The 20653-nt window shown below is 35.1% G+C and overlaps 3 protein-coding genes across 6 annotated transcripts; all 3 read right to left on the bottom strand.

Moving 5' to 3' along the window:
• LOC18587974 lies at nt 5466-10160 on the bottom strand. Its single transcript, XM_007012066.2, has 4 exons — nt 9700-10160; nt 9200-9313; nt 9044-9114; nt 5466-5893 (listed from the first exon to the last, which is right to left on the bottom strand). The coding sequence occupies exons 1-4, from the start codon at nt 9871-9873 to the stop codon at nt 5644-5646; spliced, it is 609 nt and encodes a 202-aa protein (XP_007012128.1). The 5' UTR covers nt 9874-10160; the 3' UTR covers nt 5466-5643.
• Nucleotides 10759-13803, bottom strand: LOC18587972. Of its 3 annotated transcripts, none has more exons than XM_018127036.1 (5): nt 12889-13803; nt 12660-12790; nt 12352-12436; nt 12089-12153; nt 10759-11581 (listed from the first exon to the last, which is right to left on the bottom strand). In XM_018127036.1, the coding sequence occupies exons 1-5, from the start codon at nt 13777-13779 to the stop codon at nt 11512-11514; spliced, it is 1242 nt and encodes a 413-aa protein (XP_017982525.1). In that variant the 5' UTR covers nt 13780-13803; the 3' UTR covers nt 10759-11511. The 3 variants fall into 3 exon arrangements, with proteins under 3 accessions (XP_017982525.1, XP_017982526.1, XP_017982524.1); XM_018127037.1 differs by having other exon boundaries at nt 11495-11581; nt 12089-12203; XM_018127035.1 differs by lacking the exon at nt 10759-11581 and having other exon boundaries at nt 12126-12165.
• LOC18587971 lies at nt 15246-20235 on the bottom strand. 2 transcript variants are annotated; one of them, XM_007012063.2, is made up of 5 exons: nt 19886-20235; nt 18061-19333; nt 17843-17973; nt 16561-16909; nt 15246-16145 (listed from the first exon to the last, which is right to left on the bottom strand). In XM_007012063.2, the coding sequence occupies exons 2-5, from the start codon at nt 19279-19281 to the stop codon at nt 15480-15482; spliced, it is 2367 nt and encodes a 788-aa protein (XP_007012125.2). In that variant the 5' UTR covers nt 19282-19333; nt 19886-20235; the 3' UTR covers nt 15246-15479. The 2 variants fall into 2 exon arrangements, with proteins under 2 accessions (XP_007012125.2, XP_017983830.1); XM_018128341.1 differs by having other exon boundaries at nt 15480-16145; nt 18061-19354.

The raw sequence follows: 20653 nt of genomic DNA, 5'->3' as shown, positions 1-20653 counted from the left end.
ACAAGCATTGGGGTTTAATTTTCTTTTGTCTTTATTAATTAAATTATATCAGGTTGCGGAGATATACGTACAGGACAAGTTTTATGTTTTTGTTTTGTAATAAATGTGGTAAGTACCTAGTATTAACTACACCCATTGACATCTTACATTCTTGTGTTTTCCGAACGGTGTACTTTGTTCAAAAGAAGTTGAAATTGTACCTTCTCAACTGAGTCTGAGCTGTTCGGACCCATTTCATTAGCATATAACCAGTTTTCTGATCTCTCCGATTGATTATATATATAATCCGTATGCATCTTTGATTTGACTCATATGGAATATGAATCCATGGCCACATATCTGATCAGGGGAATGCGACCCCCGTATGTCGCATCTACCAGCAGAAAGAAGCTCCACCAACAAATTTTTTAATATCATAGTGATGGGAAATTTTCAAGATTTTGCTTGGGGATGTTAGTTCAATGCATGGTCTCAACCACCCTCTCTAAGCTATGATTGCGTTTGTGGGCAAAAGGCTAATACTTAGCACATATTTTCCTGAAGAAAAAAAGGTCAGGGATAATAAAGACAATGAACAGGCCTTCTTTAGTCTATGGCTATAAGTATATACTACTAGCAATTTTGACATACTTGTATCATTTGGCTAACAACACGAGAGGGATGTAAATGGAGCCCCAACAACAAAGAAAGCAGTCCTGAGACCGCAGCTGTATTTAGGACGGTTGGATATTTGGATCCAATGCATATAGGGCCGGTGGTTGCGTACTCCTTAAGTGTTTTGCCCTGTGCTACCAGTAGCAAAATGAGGCACCGAACATGTACCCATATTACAATTAATATGCCAAAAGTTGGTTGATTCATTTTATTGTTGTTGTTTCAGTTTGCTTCGTGTATATGTTTATCTAACAAAAATTATGAGGAATAACTCTCTTTGATAAAAACATTTAAAAAATAACTATTAAAATAAATTTAATTATTTTTAATCATATTTAATTATTATTTAATAAAATTACTTTTAAAATTATTTTAAATAAATTAAATTATTTATCATAATTTCTTTTTATTTGTGCTTCTGATTTCTCTTTCTCATCATCCAGCTCTCTTTAATTTTATTGATTTCTCTCTTCGACATTTATCTACTATGCTCCTGATTTCTTTCTCCCGTAAGACGTCAAGTGATAGTTTTGATGTGCTTAGGGTGGATGACTATTTAAAAATTTTGATTTGTAGGTATTTTAGATGAAACTAAAATGATAGAAATGATTACAAATGTTTGAAATAGCTTTTAATTGGATCAATTGGGACTTAAATACCAAAAAATTTAAAAATTTGAAATTTATAAACCTAAAGTTTCAAAGGGAATTTTTTCAATTTTTAGTCGATATAAGTATTTTAGAAAAAAAAATTGTATTTTAATTTATGAAAATATATTAGAAACACTTTAATCAGTGCCAAATTGTTAAAAAAAAAATAAAGAGAGTTGAGAGAATTTGAAGTTTTAGTTCGTAAGTAACAACAACATTTTAAGTATTAAAATGTAACAATATTTTTTTAAATATAACATGTAACAATAATATTTTTTTAACATGACGTATAAAAAAATATTTTTGAACATAACATGTAACATATTTTTATATATAGCGTGTAATAATAATTTTTTTTCAACATTGTGTGTAACAATCTTTTTTAATCATAAAGTGTAACATGTTTTTATGCATGGCGTATATCAACAATATGTAATAACAATATATTTTTTTTCAATATGATTTGTAACAACTTTTTTTAATCATGACGTGTAACATGTTTTTATACATGACGTCTAACAATAATATTTTTTTTCTAACATAGTGTGTAATAACTTTTTTTATTTATGGCGTGTAACGTGTTTTTATATATGGCGTGCAACAATAATATTTTTTTCAATATGATATATAACAACTTTTTTAACTATGGTGTGTAACATGTTTTTATACATGACATATAACAATAATATTTTTTTTCAACATAGCATATAACAACTTTTTTTAACCATAATGTGTAATATATTTTTATATATAGCGTGCAACAATAATATTTTTTCAACATGACCTGTAATATCGTGTAATGACTTGTAATATCATTAAGGATAATTTTGTCAAACTTAACTAAAAACAGTTAAAATTATGAGGGGTGCTATTTTCAAAGTTAAAAAAAAAAATTCAGCCTTTACCTAATTTCCCATAAAAGAAGATAAATAAAAATAACTGAGCAGTTCATTCAACTTTCAAAAATCCTGGCATTTTCTATTTCTTTTGGGATTTTCACTTTTCCCTTCCCCTGTATATATACATACATGTGTAAATATAGATATGTACATGCACAGTTGCACATGAATGACTTCAATTTGTTTGGTTTGATTCTGCTAGCTGTTGTATCTTCCATGAACTGATGTAAAAAAACAGTGTGAAATTTGAACAAATTATAGGACCTTGATGCATTGGCAAGCTTGGGATCATAACAAAACATCAATAATTGAAAGGGCAAAGCTGAGCTGGTCATCAATGTGAAAACGACGATAACCCATCAACTCAGCGGGGCTTTCATTTTAACTTTCCGCTGCCAAACTGATTAAGAGTGGGGTGTGGTGAAGGTAAAATTTGAAAATTTTTTTACCAGGCATCCTTCAGCAGCGGAAGCTGCTTCATATATGTTATAGAGATTTAATTCATGATCAAATGGCTTGTACCGCAGACATTGATCTTTTGGTAAGATTGAGTTTTGCATGCAGTACATTCACTGTTTTTAGCACAAAACTGCTTGTGAAACCAGTTCTGAAGTGGCGTTCAATGTTTTTTGTGAGGAAGGTCCACCTTTGGCTTGGTGGGTGATGGATGTTGATGAAGGATTGCGGATTCAGACAGGAAGACGATGTAAAACCTTAATTACCAGAAGGACAGCACAAGACCGAGTCTTTCCAAAGGACATCATATATTCATAGGGTTATTTAATTATCTTGTTTCTATCTAGTCTCTCCACTCTTATGTTCACCAGTGAGCTGGTTTTTATGAAAATGGTCAAAATTCTATTTATGAGATAACAGTCGTGTCATGGTTTGTACACTGGGAAATGTATAAATGATTCACGTACATTTTACTGTATTTATTTTGCTCTTTTATAATGATGATAACATTTTTGTCTAGCGACCAGTTTGTGTTGGCAGTCAAATGCACCAATAAAAAAGAGGTTTTTTTTTTTTTTGATGAATTTTCTGTGTATTTATGCAAAAATGAACTGAATGATCGCATTAACACCAGCTTAATTAGTGATCTAAGTAGTATGTTGTTTGATTCTCGTTTCTCTTTCCTGTTGGGGTCCTTGGAGGAGAGAAGGTTTTTGTTTTTTACAGCAGCATGTCATCGTGGAAACAATTGCAAACTTACAAAAATTTGATGAAGCTGCTGCAGGTAGCTTTTAACAGTTTATTCATGGTTGGATTCCCCAAATTCGTTGAAAGGATTGAACTTCTGGTAAGCATGAACTGAAGAGGTAAGAAGGTGGGTGTGGCAGATTGTTGCCAAGTTGCATAAACTCTTAAGGAGTAGTCAATGATGAAAAGAAAATAACAGCATTTACCTGTGAAGTTCTATTAAATTTTTGGGCCATAATCAGAATAGACGACAAAAGATTCTTGTCCATAACCCAGGTATTTGCAGCCCTAGCTGTCTCAAGAGTTGGTGTTTTTGGACGCCCAAAACCAATTTCTTTAATCAGAATCCCACTGCCCAGACTGCCACTTGTGAACATTCATGGCTCCTTCGTAAATGTGGTGGTGCTTCCTGCATCTATCTTCTTCAGAAACTTGTTCCAGGGAATACATTTTTCCTATACTCTGTAATAATTATTCACGATTGACAGCCACTCAAACAGTCTGGAGTGTCAAATCCCTCATATTCTTGCATCCTACGAATGAGGTATTCAACCATAATTATGTTCATAATTATTCAACAAAATCTGGGAGTATCCTGAAATAGTTATAAAGTTCTTTCTTTATGTAATCAGTTTTTTTCCTTTTGACCTGAAGTGATGTAGTTGTTTACCAGACTTAAATACTGGCCAGCCTGATCCCTACTCAGTAATCATACACAAAAGTTTCATCACCCTTGCATCCACAGTAAAAAAAGCTTTCTACTTTTGGCAATCTTTAATTGCTGGTGCACTGCATTAGAGTCAGAAGAGAGAAGACCGATGTCTATGGTCTGAATCATGCAGCTTCACCGATAGTTTGTCACATGCATTGCCCATACACAGACGATTCAAGTTATATAACTTTGTTGTATTCATTAATGCTATGCATAGTAAGTGGGACCTGAATAACCAAGATCAGCTATGTCTCTGGTAATCCTCATATTGAACAAATCTGTTAATTCGCATGCTGCTCATGTGCAAGCAGACTTGTGCAGGCTGGTCTTTATAAACACAGCCCATACATGGAGGATATGCAGCTTCATCATAAATATCGCAAGTGTGGGACCTGATCAAGCATCCTTCTTCATTTATAATCACCATTAATCTAGGTTTCATGTTCAATTCATGTGGTTGCACTCAGTACACTCTTCAATTGATCTACTTGAAGCATGACTGCTCTGTCTTACCTGCCAGAGTGGCATTAAGAAACTAGGTGCTTCTCTCGACGAGCTCTATAATGCCATCTTGATGGTCTTCGAGTTTTCCCTTTTGTTGGAATACGATTGCTATCTGTTGCTGTGTGAACTTAAGGCCGATGATGATCCTCACATACACATTGTCAGAAATACATGAAAGAGGGACTTTGCACGCCAATAGTTTTCAATAGTTTGCCCTATTGTCAAAATTTAGTCTAGCCTAGTTATCTGTCCTCTACTTATCAAAGAGATTATTGTCAGTGTCCAATTTATTGTTGGCCATTCTACTCAAATGTCTAACTAATTAGATAAACCACATTTAGTTTATCCACTGCGACTGCTTAGCTAACAAATGAGATTTCCAGAAGTATTTTCTATAGAAATATTCATACAATATGTTCCTGGCCTTTCTGATGTGTAGAAGAAAGTCCAGTTGGATAACTGTCATGTAACAATCTCCTCATCTTCCAATGATAGTGCCAAAGAGAAATAATGACCAGGATATTTATTCATACATGCATACATGGGGCAGAGCCACCTTAAAATTTGTGTTCTTACAGTTGCAGATTAAACGGCTTGCACTGAAGGATGGGGTTTCTGGGTCAGGCACACAGATATGGCTAAATTCAGTACTGTCCAATTTACATGGTGAGTTCTGCAATGAAAGTATTGTCCTAAAATGACAAAACAAACTCAAAACATCTTAAAAGTTCAAATTAGAGTGAATTGCAAGCATGATTTGATGCCTTTGTTTCCTTGAGTACGTATGACAACCACATGAAGTCAGATCTTCACATCATAAAACATAAAAGCATGCACCAAACATGTCACGAACTGGTCCTTGCTTATAATTTCCATAAGTTTGAAAATATAAAGAATGTCTTAATATATTATTTTTAGTGTTTTCACAATGCCAGCCTTTTTGCAGTAAATTGTGAAAGGAATTTAAATAAAGTGATTCCTATAAATACAGCACTACAAACACTGGGGGAGCTTTTTTCTCTTACCCTTTCCTTCTCTTGGGACTTAAAATCAAGTAGTCGTCATCATCATCAATATCATTGTTGATTCTTTTCTTGGCTTTTACATCTCCATTCTTTGATGCCAGCTGGTGCTTCTGTGAACTCTCAGGTTTGCTGCTTGGTTTTGAAGATTTAATTGGAGTGCCAGTCCGGAGTTCCTTCAGCCTTCTCTGCTTCTTCTCATATGCTTTTCTGGCTTTTTCAGGGGACAACAAGCCATGTTCCATCATCCTGAAAATTTGAACCATGTTACTTCTTTATAACTAAGTGCTATTCAGAAGTTAGAACTATTTCTTTAACATTATTTTAAAGAAGGAAAAAAAAAAAGGGAATGGCCCAATACCCTTTAGAGTAAATGGAGCCCTTTGACCAATTTATTGTGGGACTAAACTTCTGGTGTTATCATTAATGTTGAAGGCAACCCAACTCCAAGAATGCAGTTTATAAAGGAGCAATATATCATAATATTTGCACATATCTTTCACAAACCTAACTACATAGCAAATGTTACATCCACAATATATTGGGTCCTGCCAGGGAACTAAACTCAACTCAAATCAACTTTAGTTGGTATCTGGTACATGAACTCCTTTTTAATGCATTCTCCATAGCTAGTACCCAAGGAATTATGAGGCCAAAAAGTACCCGTGACATTGTTGGACTGGAGCAGAAACACTGCTAACATGTGTATCATCCCCACAAACTGGGTAATTCAACAAAATTGTGTGCTTACATTCAATAAACTGAAAATGTTATTACTGAGAAGATATTAGACCTATGCTATGCTGGACCAAGGGAATTAAGTAAAATTCCTCTGATAATTCTGGTATTTAGCACCAACCATAGATCAGAAACCGATACTACCACAAGGTTAAACTTTAAGGAGCCAATGATGGCACCAATACTGTTCATTAAATCTGAATAGGAACAGAAAATATGAGGGGAATAAGGAAAGGCTACAACATGTTTTCCCCATCTGCTGCCAATGCAAGTAAGGATAATATGTCCAGACAAAGACCTCAAGTTTTGAAGTTGAAATGGCCATCCCTTTGCTTTTTAAGGCTAACAAGAATGAGGTAACTGACATAATCAAAAGCTCAGAAAACAATCTACCACGAGTTTAAGCTTTAACAAGCCAATGATGACACCAATACTGTTCATTAATTAGGCTGAAATGACAGATTTTTGTTTAGATAGCCACAGGCCTGCCTAGAATACAGAAAGCCTTGCTTTGGCAGTCACTTTCATGATGCCACGCTTCGTTTTACCAGAAAGCTTGGAGCAAGAACCTCTGTGGTCCCTGAAGAAATGGAATATTTTTTCTTCCTTAAGGACTCATTGTACATCACCAAAGGCTATTTGGTAAGCATAGATTGAGCCTTTCACAGAAAATATGAACCATTTTTCAGAACATTTCTTCCATTCAGGTGGTTTCTGCCTATTAAGACATATACATAACGATGGCAATTAACTGAATCTATCTTACATCAGAGATAGCATAATTCACCGTTTAGATGTTAGCAAACAAAAGAGAATAATGACAGTAGCTAGAGAAGGTATATATATGAGAGAATAGCTTCAGACTTGACTTAATATGCTAAAGCTACTTTTAGTTATCAATTCCTCTTTTTGACAGAGAAGAAAAGAAGCTGCTGCAAGACTTAAGACTCAATGTTCTATTCCCAAGCAATGTTCTCAAGCCCAGTGTAATGATCTCCAACAACCTTTATGTGTGTTTGGAAGATGATCATAGACAAATAAGGCGGTTCAGATTCTACCTTTCCTGGGCTAGCAAACATGCCACTACCTCCATATGTATCTGATACATCAGCCCTATCAGAGGAGGTCAACCATTCTTGTTTCCCATTTAAACGGAAACCATCAAAATTTTCTCCAACTACTCCTTTAGGCCCCATCAATCTCCAACTTCCTCTCTTCTAACATGGTAATAGAATTTGTGAGCATGAAAGGGCTGGCTAAACAATTGAAGCATCAACTCAGGATAGTCTAGAAGCTTCCTTTTTCTGCTAAGGTGTGGGCAACAATCTTGAGCCTTATCTCAAGTTACCTCTCCAATTGACAGCCCTTTTACTCCCTCATTGGCCTTGTTTTCTCCACCCATCCTAATTTTCACCAGAGTACCACCAAAGAATTTGATTCTGTTCTACACCCCAAATCTTGTTTGAAAAGAGGAAGCTAGAGATTTTCAATCTGAAAGAAAATTTTCTTCCTTCACAGGCAATTGCAATGCAAAACAGGATTGTAGACCAATCTAGAAGAGACCTGAGAAGCACTTTTCTTAGAAAAAGAAGTAATTGGCTTTTCTATCAGCACAAATGAAAGAATCTTCCCTCTCTGTACCCTGGAGAATGGCTATATTAAAAAGACTGCCACTGGAAAAAAAATTCATACATCATATTTTCCTCCTCACCCAAGTGCCACTTCGGCCTCCCAAATTTTTTGGATAGAAATTGGCCCGACATGCAGAGACATTTGCATTTTTAGCTCAAAGCATGGACATTAAGACAAGTAACAATGTAATCATCACTTAGCATGTGATGCTGGAAAGAAGCAACAAAACTATTTTTCTTCGGTACTTATAAATAACAGTAGGGAGAGAGATAGATTTACATAGACTACTTCCATTCTTTTCATATCTCTTGTCACCTGCATCACAAGTCAATTCTCTGGCACTTAAAAGCTATTGAATTAATGAACAGAAAAGTCCATAACTCTAGCTTCTGATTAACCAGCATATTTTCTATTTAAGTTACACACAAAGTTGCCATTTCTGTCCTCAAATACGACTGAGAAAACATCAGTTGAGCACATATATATCAGAAGTTACTTCTGTGTGTTACATTGCGGAGATCCCTATTGGCTATTGTAGGGTGGAAAATACTCAATTATGCACTTAAGAGATGTGAAGTTCACTTTATGCAGATAAATTAATTGTTTTCATTCAGATCAAACCAAGGAAAGCTTATAACATAGTAATTCTCCTAAAAACCAAACAACTATGTATCATCGCATAAATGAATTGAACTTCCACTATCAAAAGATAGAGGATGATTGCAACATGATCTATGCTCCACTTGACAACGCATCAAGCAGATGAATAGGCTTGACTGAGAAAGATGCAGGCGGTTCAAGGATTACCTTTCTAATGAATAAAAATTTCCTACATTGTTACCAGGGAGGCAGGGACTCTCTCCAACATAAGAAACCTTAAACAGATACTGGAAACAAAACTAGTTGACCTTCATGATTTAAGACTTGAGCAGTTAAACAATTTCCAGGACTGCAGATTTTCGTTTCTTGTGATCTTTATAAAGTTATAAATAATAAGCAAGAAGTATTATTAGACGAAGGAAGCCTCACCAAAATTCTGCCATTTCACTTGTTGGTATCTGTTTCGACAAAGACTCATAAAATATTCGTAACGGCTCTCTCTGTCAAGAAAAGCATTGAGTAACATCAATTATTAGAGACATCTTTCTGGACGAAAGCAAAGATTTGAGATTATATGAGGAGAACCTCTTCAGGAGGGTCATGTTTCTGTCCGGGCAGAGTATAAACCTTCTTCTCCCTAACTTTAGTTTTTGTGGTTGCGGTGGTTTTCGATGAACTTGAACTTGCTTTCGATTTTACCTTCAAAGTTTATAAAAAAAAAAAAAAAACCAGAAACAAAAACTAAGAAATTCATGCATCTTGGAAGAAAAGAGGCAAACTTTTAGATGTCCACAACCAAAGTACAGAGAGAAAGAACTTAAAATCTCTCAATGCATCACAGATTAATAAAATTCATTGATCAAAAAAGCCATACCAGAATCATCCAAACTAGAGCACATGCCAAATCCAGATCAACCAATCAGTCAATAACAATTTACAAACAGATAAGCAAAACCAAACATAGAAACTAACAATTAAAAGAAAAAAAAATGAAACCCTAATCACCAAATTGAGAAACCAATCAATAAAAAAGCAAACAAATCTAAATGAGTTGAAGTTAACAGGGAACTGTGAGATGGGCACACCTGTGTCTTTGTTATGACAGTTGACACAGATTTCTGCTTCGAATCAACAGGAGCCTGTTTGCTGGAGCTTTCAATCTTCTTCCTATTCATAGCAGCATCAAACTTGCCCTTTGAAGAGCCATCTTGACCGCTGGTCTTGACCTTAACTAAATTGGATCTGGTCTCTGTTGTCATTTCTAGAAATTTTCTTATTTATCAGATTTTCAATTCTTTGCGAGTTTGCTAACCTGATCTAATCAATTCTTTTGTCTTCTTCTTCTTCTTCTCGCTTTCATTGAAGAATCTGTTAATACTTTTGTCCTCTTAAATTATCAAATGTTAAAAAAAAAAAAAAAAAATTAGGTAGATAATAGATATGAAGAAAAAATAAAAAAAATATGTTGAAACTTTAGCTGGCTATTGCCGTTTAACGGCTTTTTAAGGTTGTCAATTCTTACATGCCCATCAACTAAAAAAGCAAAGCTTTTCACTTTACCGGAAGCAGATTAACCGGAATTACTTTAGTACCCTTGTGGTACCTCCATGAATATGCCTTGAAGGGAGGTGGTGGGTGGGGCTTCAAAAGTCAGTTCAAGAATAATGTCCAAGATGAGGAAGCCTTTATTCCCTTCATCTCTTACCGTTTTTCTGCTTATTACATATTCATCCTTTGCACAAACTTCCAAGTAACGGACGGTTGGGACACGTCACTAGATAGTGTTTGGTCGGGACACGTGGTGGGCAACCGTGCGTTTCGCTGGAAAAAGATCATAGACCTTTAACCAATATTTGGCATTTTAAGAACATAAAAGCTTGTGCCGTTTCCAAGTCATTATCCATTTGTGCTGTATAACAAGAGTTTACCGTAACAGTTGATGTTAGAGTGTATTCCGTTGTAATACCACGAGATATGTCAAGATCGAAATGAATTCGAATCAAAATAAATTATTTTTTTGAATTAGAGTTTTAAAATTTATATTTTTCGTTATATAATTAGAAATAAAAATTAAAAGTGTAGGTCCATGGTACATAAAATTTACTCTGTTTTTCATAAATGATTAGAAAAATTAATATGCCAGATTACAATTTTGAAAAACGCAAATCAACAATCAGATTTGCTCTGGTTTGACCTGTGAACTCTATATTTGTGAAAGCAATCATACATGATGACAAGTTTACTCAAGGTCAGAACATGAAACAACAAATCTATGCTGCTCTTACAAGCAAAAAAAAAAAAAATCTATGCTGTTCTTGTTTGGAAAACTCTATTATACCAAATGGAGTGAAGAATCATATGAAACGAATCATATTTTACAGGCTCAGCATGCCAAAGAAAATGTTGTTGCACCATTTTCACTCTACTATGCATTTCCATGTACCTCTCCTTTGAGATGGAAAGGAGTATGTTCTTTCAGTATGGGATATCCTTCTCCAAGACGAAAACAGCAAAGGATTCCCAGTTTAGAACCTCGAAAATGGTTGGCACAAAGTTGTCAGATATTATAACAGGAACACATTCATAGAATATGGCTTCCACAACTCTAGGGCTATTCACTTCATGACCTCTTGCACATATGCAGAATTTACTGCTCTTCATATGCTCAATATAGTTAATGTTTCCCTTCACATGAGGCATGGGGCCAAAGATTTTCATGTCAGGGTCACTTAGCCAATAGTTCAATAAAACTGGTCTCACATAACCATGCATGTTCCCTGCAAAGAAAGCAAGGATATGCCTCTGGGAAGAAGGGTTGCCTCCCTGGCTTTTCAGAGGATCCTTAGTTGATCGCACCTATGTTTCAGGGAGAGAAACATCCTTGCCTATGGTGAAGCCTACTCCGATATCCGCATTGCAGAGTGCTCTGATGCTGTTGAGCAAACGTCCTCTTGTGTCAGCAGGAGCCTGAGAAAATAGAGTTTCTTAGAGAGTTTCCACTTTAAAAGAGGGAAGGGGATTAGAAGTTAAAAATGCAATGGGAAATAATCTGTCTATGTAGTTTTTACTTGCAATGTAAGCTATACTATACAGTTTTAATGCTCGATTGGTCTCTCAACTTTCAGACTAGTTTAGGTTTGAGCATCAAAATGTTTCCCATACTTTATGAAATAACGACTAGAAAACAGAGACAACTCTTAGAAAAAAGAGTCAATTCTTAGAAAAAAGATGCTACCCCTTAAAAGGAAGATGCATGTGGAAGGAAATCATCTATCATGTTATGTGAGGTGAACATCAAAACCCTCATGTTTGAGGCAAACATCAGACCTTTCAAATAGCCATTTATGCATAACAAAAACAGTATGTTTTGCACATTATACAAACTACGGTAGTCTAGATACATATAGGTGTCAAGAATCAAGATGCCTCCTATAAGTATAACTGATGGTAATAAGTAGAATGGAAAAAGCATACCCAGTCATGACAAGCAACAAGAAAATGATCTGCTCCACCAGTTCTGTTCCAGAAAGGATGTTTTGCTGCAATCATGTCTACATAGGTTTTCATGTACTGAATTAAATTGTTTCGACTGTGTGAATTGCATACATAAAGTGTTAATTCTAGCAACCGAGAACTAAAAGGTAAAAAAAATAAGTGAGCTTTTTGAGGGTCTTTAGTGACAAAATTTTTATTGGCTTCCAAGAGCTTTATGAACCATCCTTCAGAAGCATATATACCTTCAAGTATTCCTTGATGGAAAATGATTTTTCTCCCTCTTGGTAGATGTAAACCATGAGTATATTCTCCATAAGTTCATAACTCCTGCAAAGTATGACATCCTTTTAATAATGAAACAAATGCATTGATGAACAACAAAATTACGATACTTTTAACATATTGGATCCACAAAGGCTGGCAGTACATCCTAATCTTCAACAAAGTAACAAACAGAGATGGTAAAGTTCTCTTATGCATTTGACAAAACAAAACTGAGTGAAAACAAATTGAATGGGAATCTCCTATCAAAACTTGGAACAAGGTATACCTTTTAAACATGGAAACATTACGATACAGAGATGGGTGAAGTCCAGAAGCATTTGTCATTACAGGTGCATGCACAATCTGTGATTTTGCAAAAATTACTTCCTGCTGTACTTTTGATGACAGTGGTGGTGCCTATAAGCAATACAAATCAGGAAGTAAAGTAAGTTAAGAAGAATTTCACATTGACTTCAATGCAAAACCTATCAATCCAGATATAAGTATATACATACCACTGAATGGGGTGAAGTATGACTCTGTAACAACAGATCATTCATCTCAGATATTGAGACAAAAATCTGTGGTTGCTTCTTGGACTTCTTTTTAGGCTTCTTGGATCCTTTCTTCCTTACTTGAGGAACTGTATTTTCAGAATAAACATTTCCAGATAGAGGAGTGCTAATGAGGAGATTGGGATCTTTATCCTTCTCAGGCAATATTGTGGTATTTTTGCCCACCGATGATGCGTTCACAGATGACATATTGCTTCTTAATTTTGTATCTGGAAGAATGGATGGTGAATTCAATGGTGGTGATGCAGGTGCTGCAAAATAACGACCAGAGCTTCCACAACTGGATGAAGGATTATAATCTTGAGTAACATTCTGCTCTGGTGCTGCTTGTAAGACAGGACCATTTACTACATTGTCACCATTCTCCAACGTTGAGCTTATACTCGGAGCTATAGGAGTGTCTGATGAAGATCCATTAAAAAGTAAGCCAAAAGAATTATTTGAACCTGCATTGCTTTCTGATACATATACATTCTTGAGATCTCTGTCATTTTCTTCAGATTCATTTCCTTGAGCAGTTTCTTTGTCTATATTTAAGACTGCTGTACCATTTTCTGTATCATTATCTGCATAATTATGAGTAGAGTTTAAACCATTTGAAAGTGTCACATTATCAACCATTCCAGACTTTGATGATGAACCCCCAGTTGGAAAGCGGCCATTCTTGCCAGCAGCAAAGAGAAATGTGAAAACTTCAGTATATGGAAGTTCAAAATATTGAACTGCTAAAACTAGAGCAAATGTAATAGCCATCAGCAAGAGAAGCCTCCTGCTTTCTGCTTGACATAAGAGTCGAAAAACTCCCATCCATGTCACAAAAAAAGAACCCATAAAATCCAAGCACAGAAGCAGTTATATGTGTTGGTGGCTTGCAACACTACTTAACAAACAAGGACAGTGCCGGTTGGTAGCAACACAACTTGGTAATAATATGGGCATATATATACAATGTGGCAAGCAGGAGTATCACTTAGCAAGTTCAAAGAAAAAAAGTGATTTCGCATAAAATTAGATGCAAGACTTACATTTACGAATAAGGTACTGAATGCACTAAACCATAAAGTAATTAAAAGGCAAATCTGCATTAATGCTTTTAGTAAGTTAAAGCAAAAGTTCTTGCTTTCAAGAATCTGATCCTAAAAGATAAATGCAAACAGAACCAACGAGTGGATCTCAAATCTCCCAAAAGGAAAACAAAATTATCATTTCCATGTAATTTACATACATTTTCTTATCAACCCAGAATCTAGAATAGCTGAAACAGAGATATATTCATCTGAACAGGTAGCCTCATATCATCCAAGAATAAGATAGCAAAAAAGAACATGCATTTCTCATATGTCCATAGGAGAAGAAATTTCCAAATTCAAAGAGATCCAGAAACATGAATAAAAAAAAAAAAAAGGAATGAAGCAAGAGTTGAACTAACGTGCATATATATGTTTCAGCGGGATGGAAGTGAACCGACAAATGAGTTATTTCCCGGACGGACTTGAACCTGCTGCCGATTCCTTTTGTAATAAGTACTAAGAAAGATGTTTCTATGTATCTGTGGGGCCCATTGAGATTTGACTTGCGTGATTGTAGGCTGAATTTATATCCTGTTTGTTTCACTGGAAAACGACGGAAAAGAAAATTCCCATTTTCAGTTGTCTTTGTTGTTTATCTTCCTTTTTTTTTACCATAGACACACTCAGATTAATCAACACGTGCACTAATTCTTATGGGATTCTTTTTTTTTTTTTGTTCTTTTTCATGTTTTCAATTTCCAAATTCCAAGTGAGTTGGCTTTTTGTTAGTAACGTTGCATGTGCCTGGTGGATTTATGGCAGGTGTCATTGATTTTGGAAACGATGATTTTAAAGGGCTTCCAGATGAAATGCTGAGAAACGTTAAATTTATAATTCTTTATTTAACTGTGACAAAATCATTATCTTATTTATCAAAGGTTAGTTTAATAAGATAATTTTTAAAAATTTCTTATTTATTATATATAAAATTAAAACACTTTGTTTATTTCTTTTAAAAACAATTAATACGAAATTAACTCGATAATATTATCATTTATTTATATTTTTATAAAATATTTAACATGAATCAAATTTAAATCGAATTCAATTTAATATCACTTTATCATAAAACTATTAACCTCCTTATTCGATGTCAAACTGATACTTCTCCCTTGCTTCAAAATTTGAAGTGCTTCGCATGATACAAATATTAGGATCGAACCTTGTGCCTTGACTAAAATTATTACTACTATTATATATCCGGACAGAAGTTATAAATGAAAAGGCTAACCACAAAATTGAAGAAAACCAATGATGAGGAAACTTTCCAAATGAGTGGTATTGGATGCTAAACCCACACGCAGGGGAAAGCATCAGCGTAACTTTATTCAATCATTCCTATATACAACAAAAATTATGTGGAAACAGATTTGTACTAAAATAGCTCAACCTATTCTATCAAACAAAAAAAAAAAAGAAAGAAGAAAATCTTAGCATCTATTTACCAAAGCTTCAGTTTACTTACCTCGGTTTCATTTGGAAAACTCTATTGTACCAAACTGAGTGGAGAATCATGTGAAATATATCATACTTCTCAGGTCTGGGATGCCAAAGAAAATGCTGCTGTATCTTTTTGACCCTCAGCTGCATCTGCCGGAACCTCTTCTCAGGGATCGATAGGAGGATCTTCTTCAAATTAGGAATATCCTTCTCCAGAACAAAGACAGCAAAGGATTCCCAATTCAAAACCTCAAAAAAAGGAGGCACAAAATTGTCAGATATGATCACTGGTACACATGCATAGAAAATGGCCTCTACCACTCGTGGGCTATTAACCTCGTAACCTCTTGGACAAAGGCAGTACTTGCTGCTCTTCATGTGCTGGATGTAGTTCATTTTCCCCTTAACGTTAGGCATTTTACCAAAGATCTTCATGTCAGGATCTTTGTTTCCCCACTGTTCTAACAGAATTGGCCTTAAATAACCGTGCATGCTTCCTGCAAAGAAAGCCAGGATTGATCTTTTAGAAGGAGGTTTGCCTCCAAGGTCTCTGAGAGGTTTCTGAGGATTCCGAACATAGGTCTCAGGAAGAGACACATCCTTGCCAAATATATAACCTTCTCTAATGTCGGAATTGCAGAGGGCTCTAATGCAATTGGCCATGTGTTTCCTTGTTTCAGATGGTGCCTGAGAAAGTAGTGTTTATTATAAAAGATAGTGCCAGGAAAAACTTAGAATCATCATATCATAATATGTAAAATATCAACCCATCGCTCCCTCTAAAGGGAAAAATGAAAATAAGCAGCCATTCACATGCATGCACACAAATAAAGGCAAATATAGGTGTAACAATACAGCGGTCAAGGTAAAAGCAGGAAAGAAGTTAGGGTGAAGAAAAATCAGTTGTTATCTTCCAAATTATTGGCAATAAATTCCCAGAAATAACAAAATAAAATAGCTCAATTCATTTCAAATCACATGAAAATTAAACTAATTCAAATGCTATTGCTAAGTAAAATAAATGGATTATTTGAAATTTATGAACAGCTTCAAACACCCGAAAGAATGTAATGGCAAACCCAAGAAAGCATAAAAAGCATACCCAGTCATGGCAAGCAACAAGAAAATGATCAGCTCCTTCAGTTCTGTTCCAGAAAGGATATTTTGCTGCAATTATGCCCACATAGTTCTTCAAATACTCTATAAGGTTTTTATGATTGTGAGAATCAGGCACATATAAGGTCTCCTCTAGCATTCTAGAACTAAAAGGTAAGTAAAACAAGTGGGCTTCCCTTGGGTTTTTAGTAACAAATTTTTTATTAGCTTCCAGCTGCTTCATGAACCATCCTTCAGAGGCATAAATACCCTTGAGAATCGGTGTATGTACTATGGGTCTTTTTCCTTCCTGGTAGACGTATACTTTGAGTGTGCTTTCCATCAACTCATAGCTCCTGAAATTGATGATGTAAATTGTATAAACATTATGCACTTGACTAGAGTAGCAGTACTAATTTGTTTTACCACAAAATAATTAACAATCATTGCAATGAAATTCTTCTTTGCATTGAATCAAACCATTTAGTAGAAAACTTGAACTACTTATTTCCACTAAAGGATCCCTTGTTTCCCTTTTTCCCAACCTTACTCGGCCAATTTAAAATAGCTAGGTTTGCAAGAAATATGAACCATTTTTACCATTATTAGCATGGCAAAAGAAAAAGAAGAAAAGTCAGAAACAACAAAACTATTTTTAGAAATGGTGGTTTCCAACATGCAGCATTTTATCAGACTATTCAATAGTTCAAAGGAACAAATTATAAGGTTATTGCTGACTAAAGGCAAAAGGTAAGGATAAGGTTGTCTACGTTCACATTTTTTCAGTTGAATATTATATATTGAAAGCCCATTCCCATAATTTTAAGGAAGAAATTATTTACAGATATAAACTTAAACTTATCAAGTTTTTATCCCAAACTAAGAAGGTCAACACAAGAATCCTTTCCCTCCACTAGGCAAGCTCACTTCAAACTCTTCTTGAACTGTCTGGAAAAATTTACTCCTCCTTGACTAATAGTATTGTCGTGAATTTAGTCTAATTCTTAATTTTTTTATTTCCTTCTACATCACTAACCATTTTGGGACATCCCTGCAACTACATTGCAGATGCTCTAATGATTAAAGATCCTTCCCTTCGTCTAGACTTGATTGGCTACTTCCACTTCTCTTTTGAATGAATTTATTTCTTTCTTTTCTTGTAATTGCATGCATCCATTTTACCTTTCTCAACTCAGCCAGTGCTCTGTTTTTCCTTGTAAGACGTTTTAATATAGTGACCTTTTGGTGTAGTGATTAAAAACGACAAAGAAAATGCCATCATAACCTACCTTTTGAACATAGAAACATTCCGAAAAAGAGGTGCATAAAGTCGCGGATCATTCTTTACAATGGGTGCATTCTCGATCTGTGATCTTGCATTTAGTAGCACTTGGTCTGCTCCTGAAGACCATCTTGGTGTCTAGAAACAAAGGGAGATAGAAAGAAACATTGAAGTTAAAACTAAATTAATTCCTTAGCAATAAAAAAAAGAAATGTTTGAACATACCTTTGAATAATATGAAACACGACTCTGATAAAACAAATTGTTCATATCAGCTATTGTAGTTAGTGCAGGTGGCATCTCAGGCTTTTTGCCCACCTTAGGAGTATTAGTGGGAGAAGAGTTATCACTCGATGTGGTGAAATTGTTCTTAATCTCTTCCACCTTTTCATTTTTGTCAAAACTTGGTGTCACATGTTGCTCCAGTGAAGATGTACTGGAATTGACAGACACAACAGGAGTCTGGATATTTGTCTCAACATCATTTTCTAAGGTCTTGTTAGTTGACGAATTTGTTGGGGTTAATGCAGGCAAAGGAGATCCAAGACCAGTATCTGAGGACCCTGTACTTTCTGCTGATAAAGTAATATTTCTATTCCCAATATTGTTGTTTGAAGTGTTAACATCAATGGTATCATTCTTTAGAGAAAAGCTTTCCTCAGTTTTGCTAGCCTCCTCAGCTACAGTCTTATTGAAACTTTCAGCATAGTCCACTGTGGAATTTTTGTTTAAGTCCACAAATTGCTCAGTTGAAGACTCCCTAGAAGAAGTGCTACCCTCATCTAATATAGAAGATCTATTCAAGCCTATTTCTCCTTCTGATATGATAACATTATTCTGATCTTTGTTTCCTTCAGAGGTCCCAAAATCACTAGGTGTTTCATTAGCAGCACCAGTTTGGTTAAAACTATTTAAACTTGTCAAGTTACCTTCCTCCTCGGACTCCCATGAGAGATCACCATTCTCCTCTGCTATAGTCTTATTTTTGGAGCTTTCAGCGTAGTCCACTGTTGAATTCTTATTTATTTCTACCAACTCCCCAGTTGAAGTCTCCTTTTGTGATTCGCTACCTTCATCAAATGTAGAAGATTTATTCAAGCCCACATCTGTTTCTGATATAACATCATTATTCAAATCTGTGTCATTTCCTTTAGAGAATTCGTTATCATGAACCATCTCATTACCAGCATGTGTACCATTGTTGTCCAAACCAATCGAATGAGTCACATTATGTGCCATATCTGCCTCAGCTGATGATGGACCACTAGCTAAAAAACTACTTTGTCCCTCAACTGAAACCTTACCAGAAGGAAATAAAGTCGACAGAACATTCCCATACGGAAGTTCAAGATACTGGAATGTTATAATCACAACAAATGTCATTCCTATAAGCCATATCAATTTCCTGGTATCTAATTGAAACAAAGATTTAAGTTCATGCCCCATTGCGAAACCGCTCTGCCGATTGTGAACTGAGTTCCAATGCTGAATATCATCCCTGCATTGTGTTTCCCAGACCCTGAATTTAGTCCGAATGAAACTCTTTTACTAATCCATAAACCTAACTCAATCACAGTACAAAAATGACTCAAAAAACTTATAAGAAACACTCGTCAAGAAAAGAAATCAGCATAGTTAAGACTTCTATATCTATTTTAGCAGTTAACATATCAACTAGCAAAGATATTCAACAATTTAGAAAGCTCAAAACAAAAACATAATCTAAGAAAAAAAAGCTAAGGAATGTGCTAAATATTACTTCATTTTCTACTTAAAAGTTTTTCTAAACAAGCCAAATTGTTACAAAAATTAACTAGAGAAGAATAATAAGCTTAGTTGCCTGGTCAAAAAAAGGATTTAATCAAGCACAATAACTATTAACTACAAAGAGAAACTAAAGACCGATTCGTATTTGGAACCTTAAAATATCGATCTAAGGCTAGTTTTCTCCATTAATCAAACATGCAACAATCCAGAAAATACAGAGAGAAATGACAAAACAACCGGAAACTCATTAATCAACTAAAACGACAGAGAAATAAATGCTTACGGTTTTCGCTCGTCGAACTCTCATTCTTCTGTTTGGTTGACAAGAAACAAATGAGGAAAACGAAATTCTCAAATCCGAGAGCGAATGGAAAAGGAAACAGAGAATAAAAAAGCAGGGAATTTTTTCTGGGAGGTGGACAGTTGTAATTAAACGTTTAAAACTAAAGAAGGAATCTTCTTTCTCTTTAGTTTGTCTTCTTTTCCTTTTTCCTTTTATGAAGATTTCTTAGCAGCCAAACAGTGAATTTCTAGATTTGGTGGATCTGCATGGGGGGTTTGAATGGGAATTTTGAGGCTTCTACCATTCTTCGCAGCTTCTGTTTTACCTTACCCGCTTACCAAGATGTTGAAAGCGGTGAACCTGTGTGCTTTGGACGCTAAGCTTTTATGACTAGTGTCAATCTTCTCGGACGAGGAAGGACAGCCGTCTATTCCGATATTACGTATTAGCCAACTGACTTTTTGACTTCTTACCCGACACTTTTAGTCCAAGCGCGGCGCATTTGGCGCTCTGTCAATTCTTTCCCAACGTAACGGACCCTGTGTCCGTAGTCCGTTTGAACTCTTTCTCAAAGCTTTTTCTTTTCTTTCTTTGTTTCTTTTATAAAAGAAAATTCAAAACTGTTGAACTTAAAAATTTAGTGCTCAAATTTTAAGAAAATATGATTGAATCCACTATAAGCTAAAAAATATTTACATATATTAAAAAGACTGTAGATAAATCTTTATATTGTAATACTACCACATTGTAAATTACATTAAATCTAAA

This window comes from Theobroma cacao, chromosome 9 (genome assembly GCF_000208745.1).
Source record: "Theobroma cacao cultivar B97-61/B2 chromosome 9, Criollo_cocoa_genome_V2, whole genome shotgun sequence".
Lineage (NCBI taxonomy): Eukaryota > Viridiplantae > Streptophyta > Magnoliopsida > Malvales > Malvaceae > Theobroma > Theobroma cacao.
The sequence above is the reverse complement of the archived record's forward strand: the minus strand, read 5'-3'. Positions and strand labels throughout refer to the sequence as shown.

Coding starts and splice junctions, on each gene's coding strand:
- LOC18587972 (XM_018127036.1), bottom strand. CDS start 13,779: ATGGGTTCTTTTTTTGTGACATGGATGGGAGTTTTTCGACTCTTATGT. Junction 12,791..12,888: donor ATACTTCACCCCATTCAGTG/GTATGTATATAC, acceptor TATTGCTTATAG/GCACCACCACTGTCATCAAA. Junction 12,154..12,351: donor CCATCAAGGAATACTTGAAG/GTATATATGCTT, acceptor ACATGATTGCAG/CAAAACATCCTTTCTGGAAC.
- LOC18587971 (XM_007012063.2), bottom strand. CDS start 19,281: ATGGGGCATGAACTTAAATCTTTGTTTCAATTAGATACCAGGAAATTG. Junction 16,910..17,842: donor AATGTTTCTATGTTCAAAAG/GTAGGTTATGAT, acceptor CATCAATTTCAG/GAGCTATGAGTTGATGGAAA. Junction 16,146..16,560: donor TTGTTGCTTGCCATGACTGG/GTATGCTTTTTA, acceptor CTACTTTCTCAG/GCACCATCTGAAACAAGGAA.
- LOC18587974 (XM_007012066.2), bottom strand. CDS start 9,873: ATGACAACAGAGACCAGATCCAATTTAGTTAAGGTCAAGACCAGCGGT. Junction 9,115..9,199: donor AACATGACCCTCCTGAAGAG/GTTCTCCTCATA, acceptor TTTTCTTGACAG/AGAGAGCCGTTACGAATATT. Junction 5,894..9,043: donor AGTGAAATGGCAGAATTTTG/GTGAGGCTTCCT, acceptor TCAAATTTTCAG/GATGATGGAACATGGCTTGT.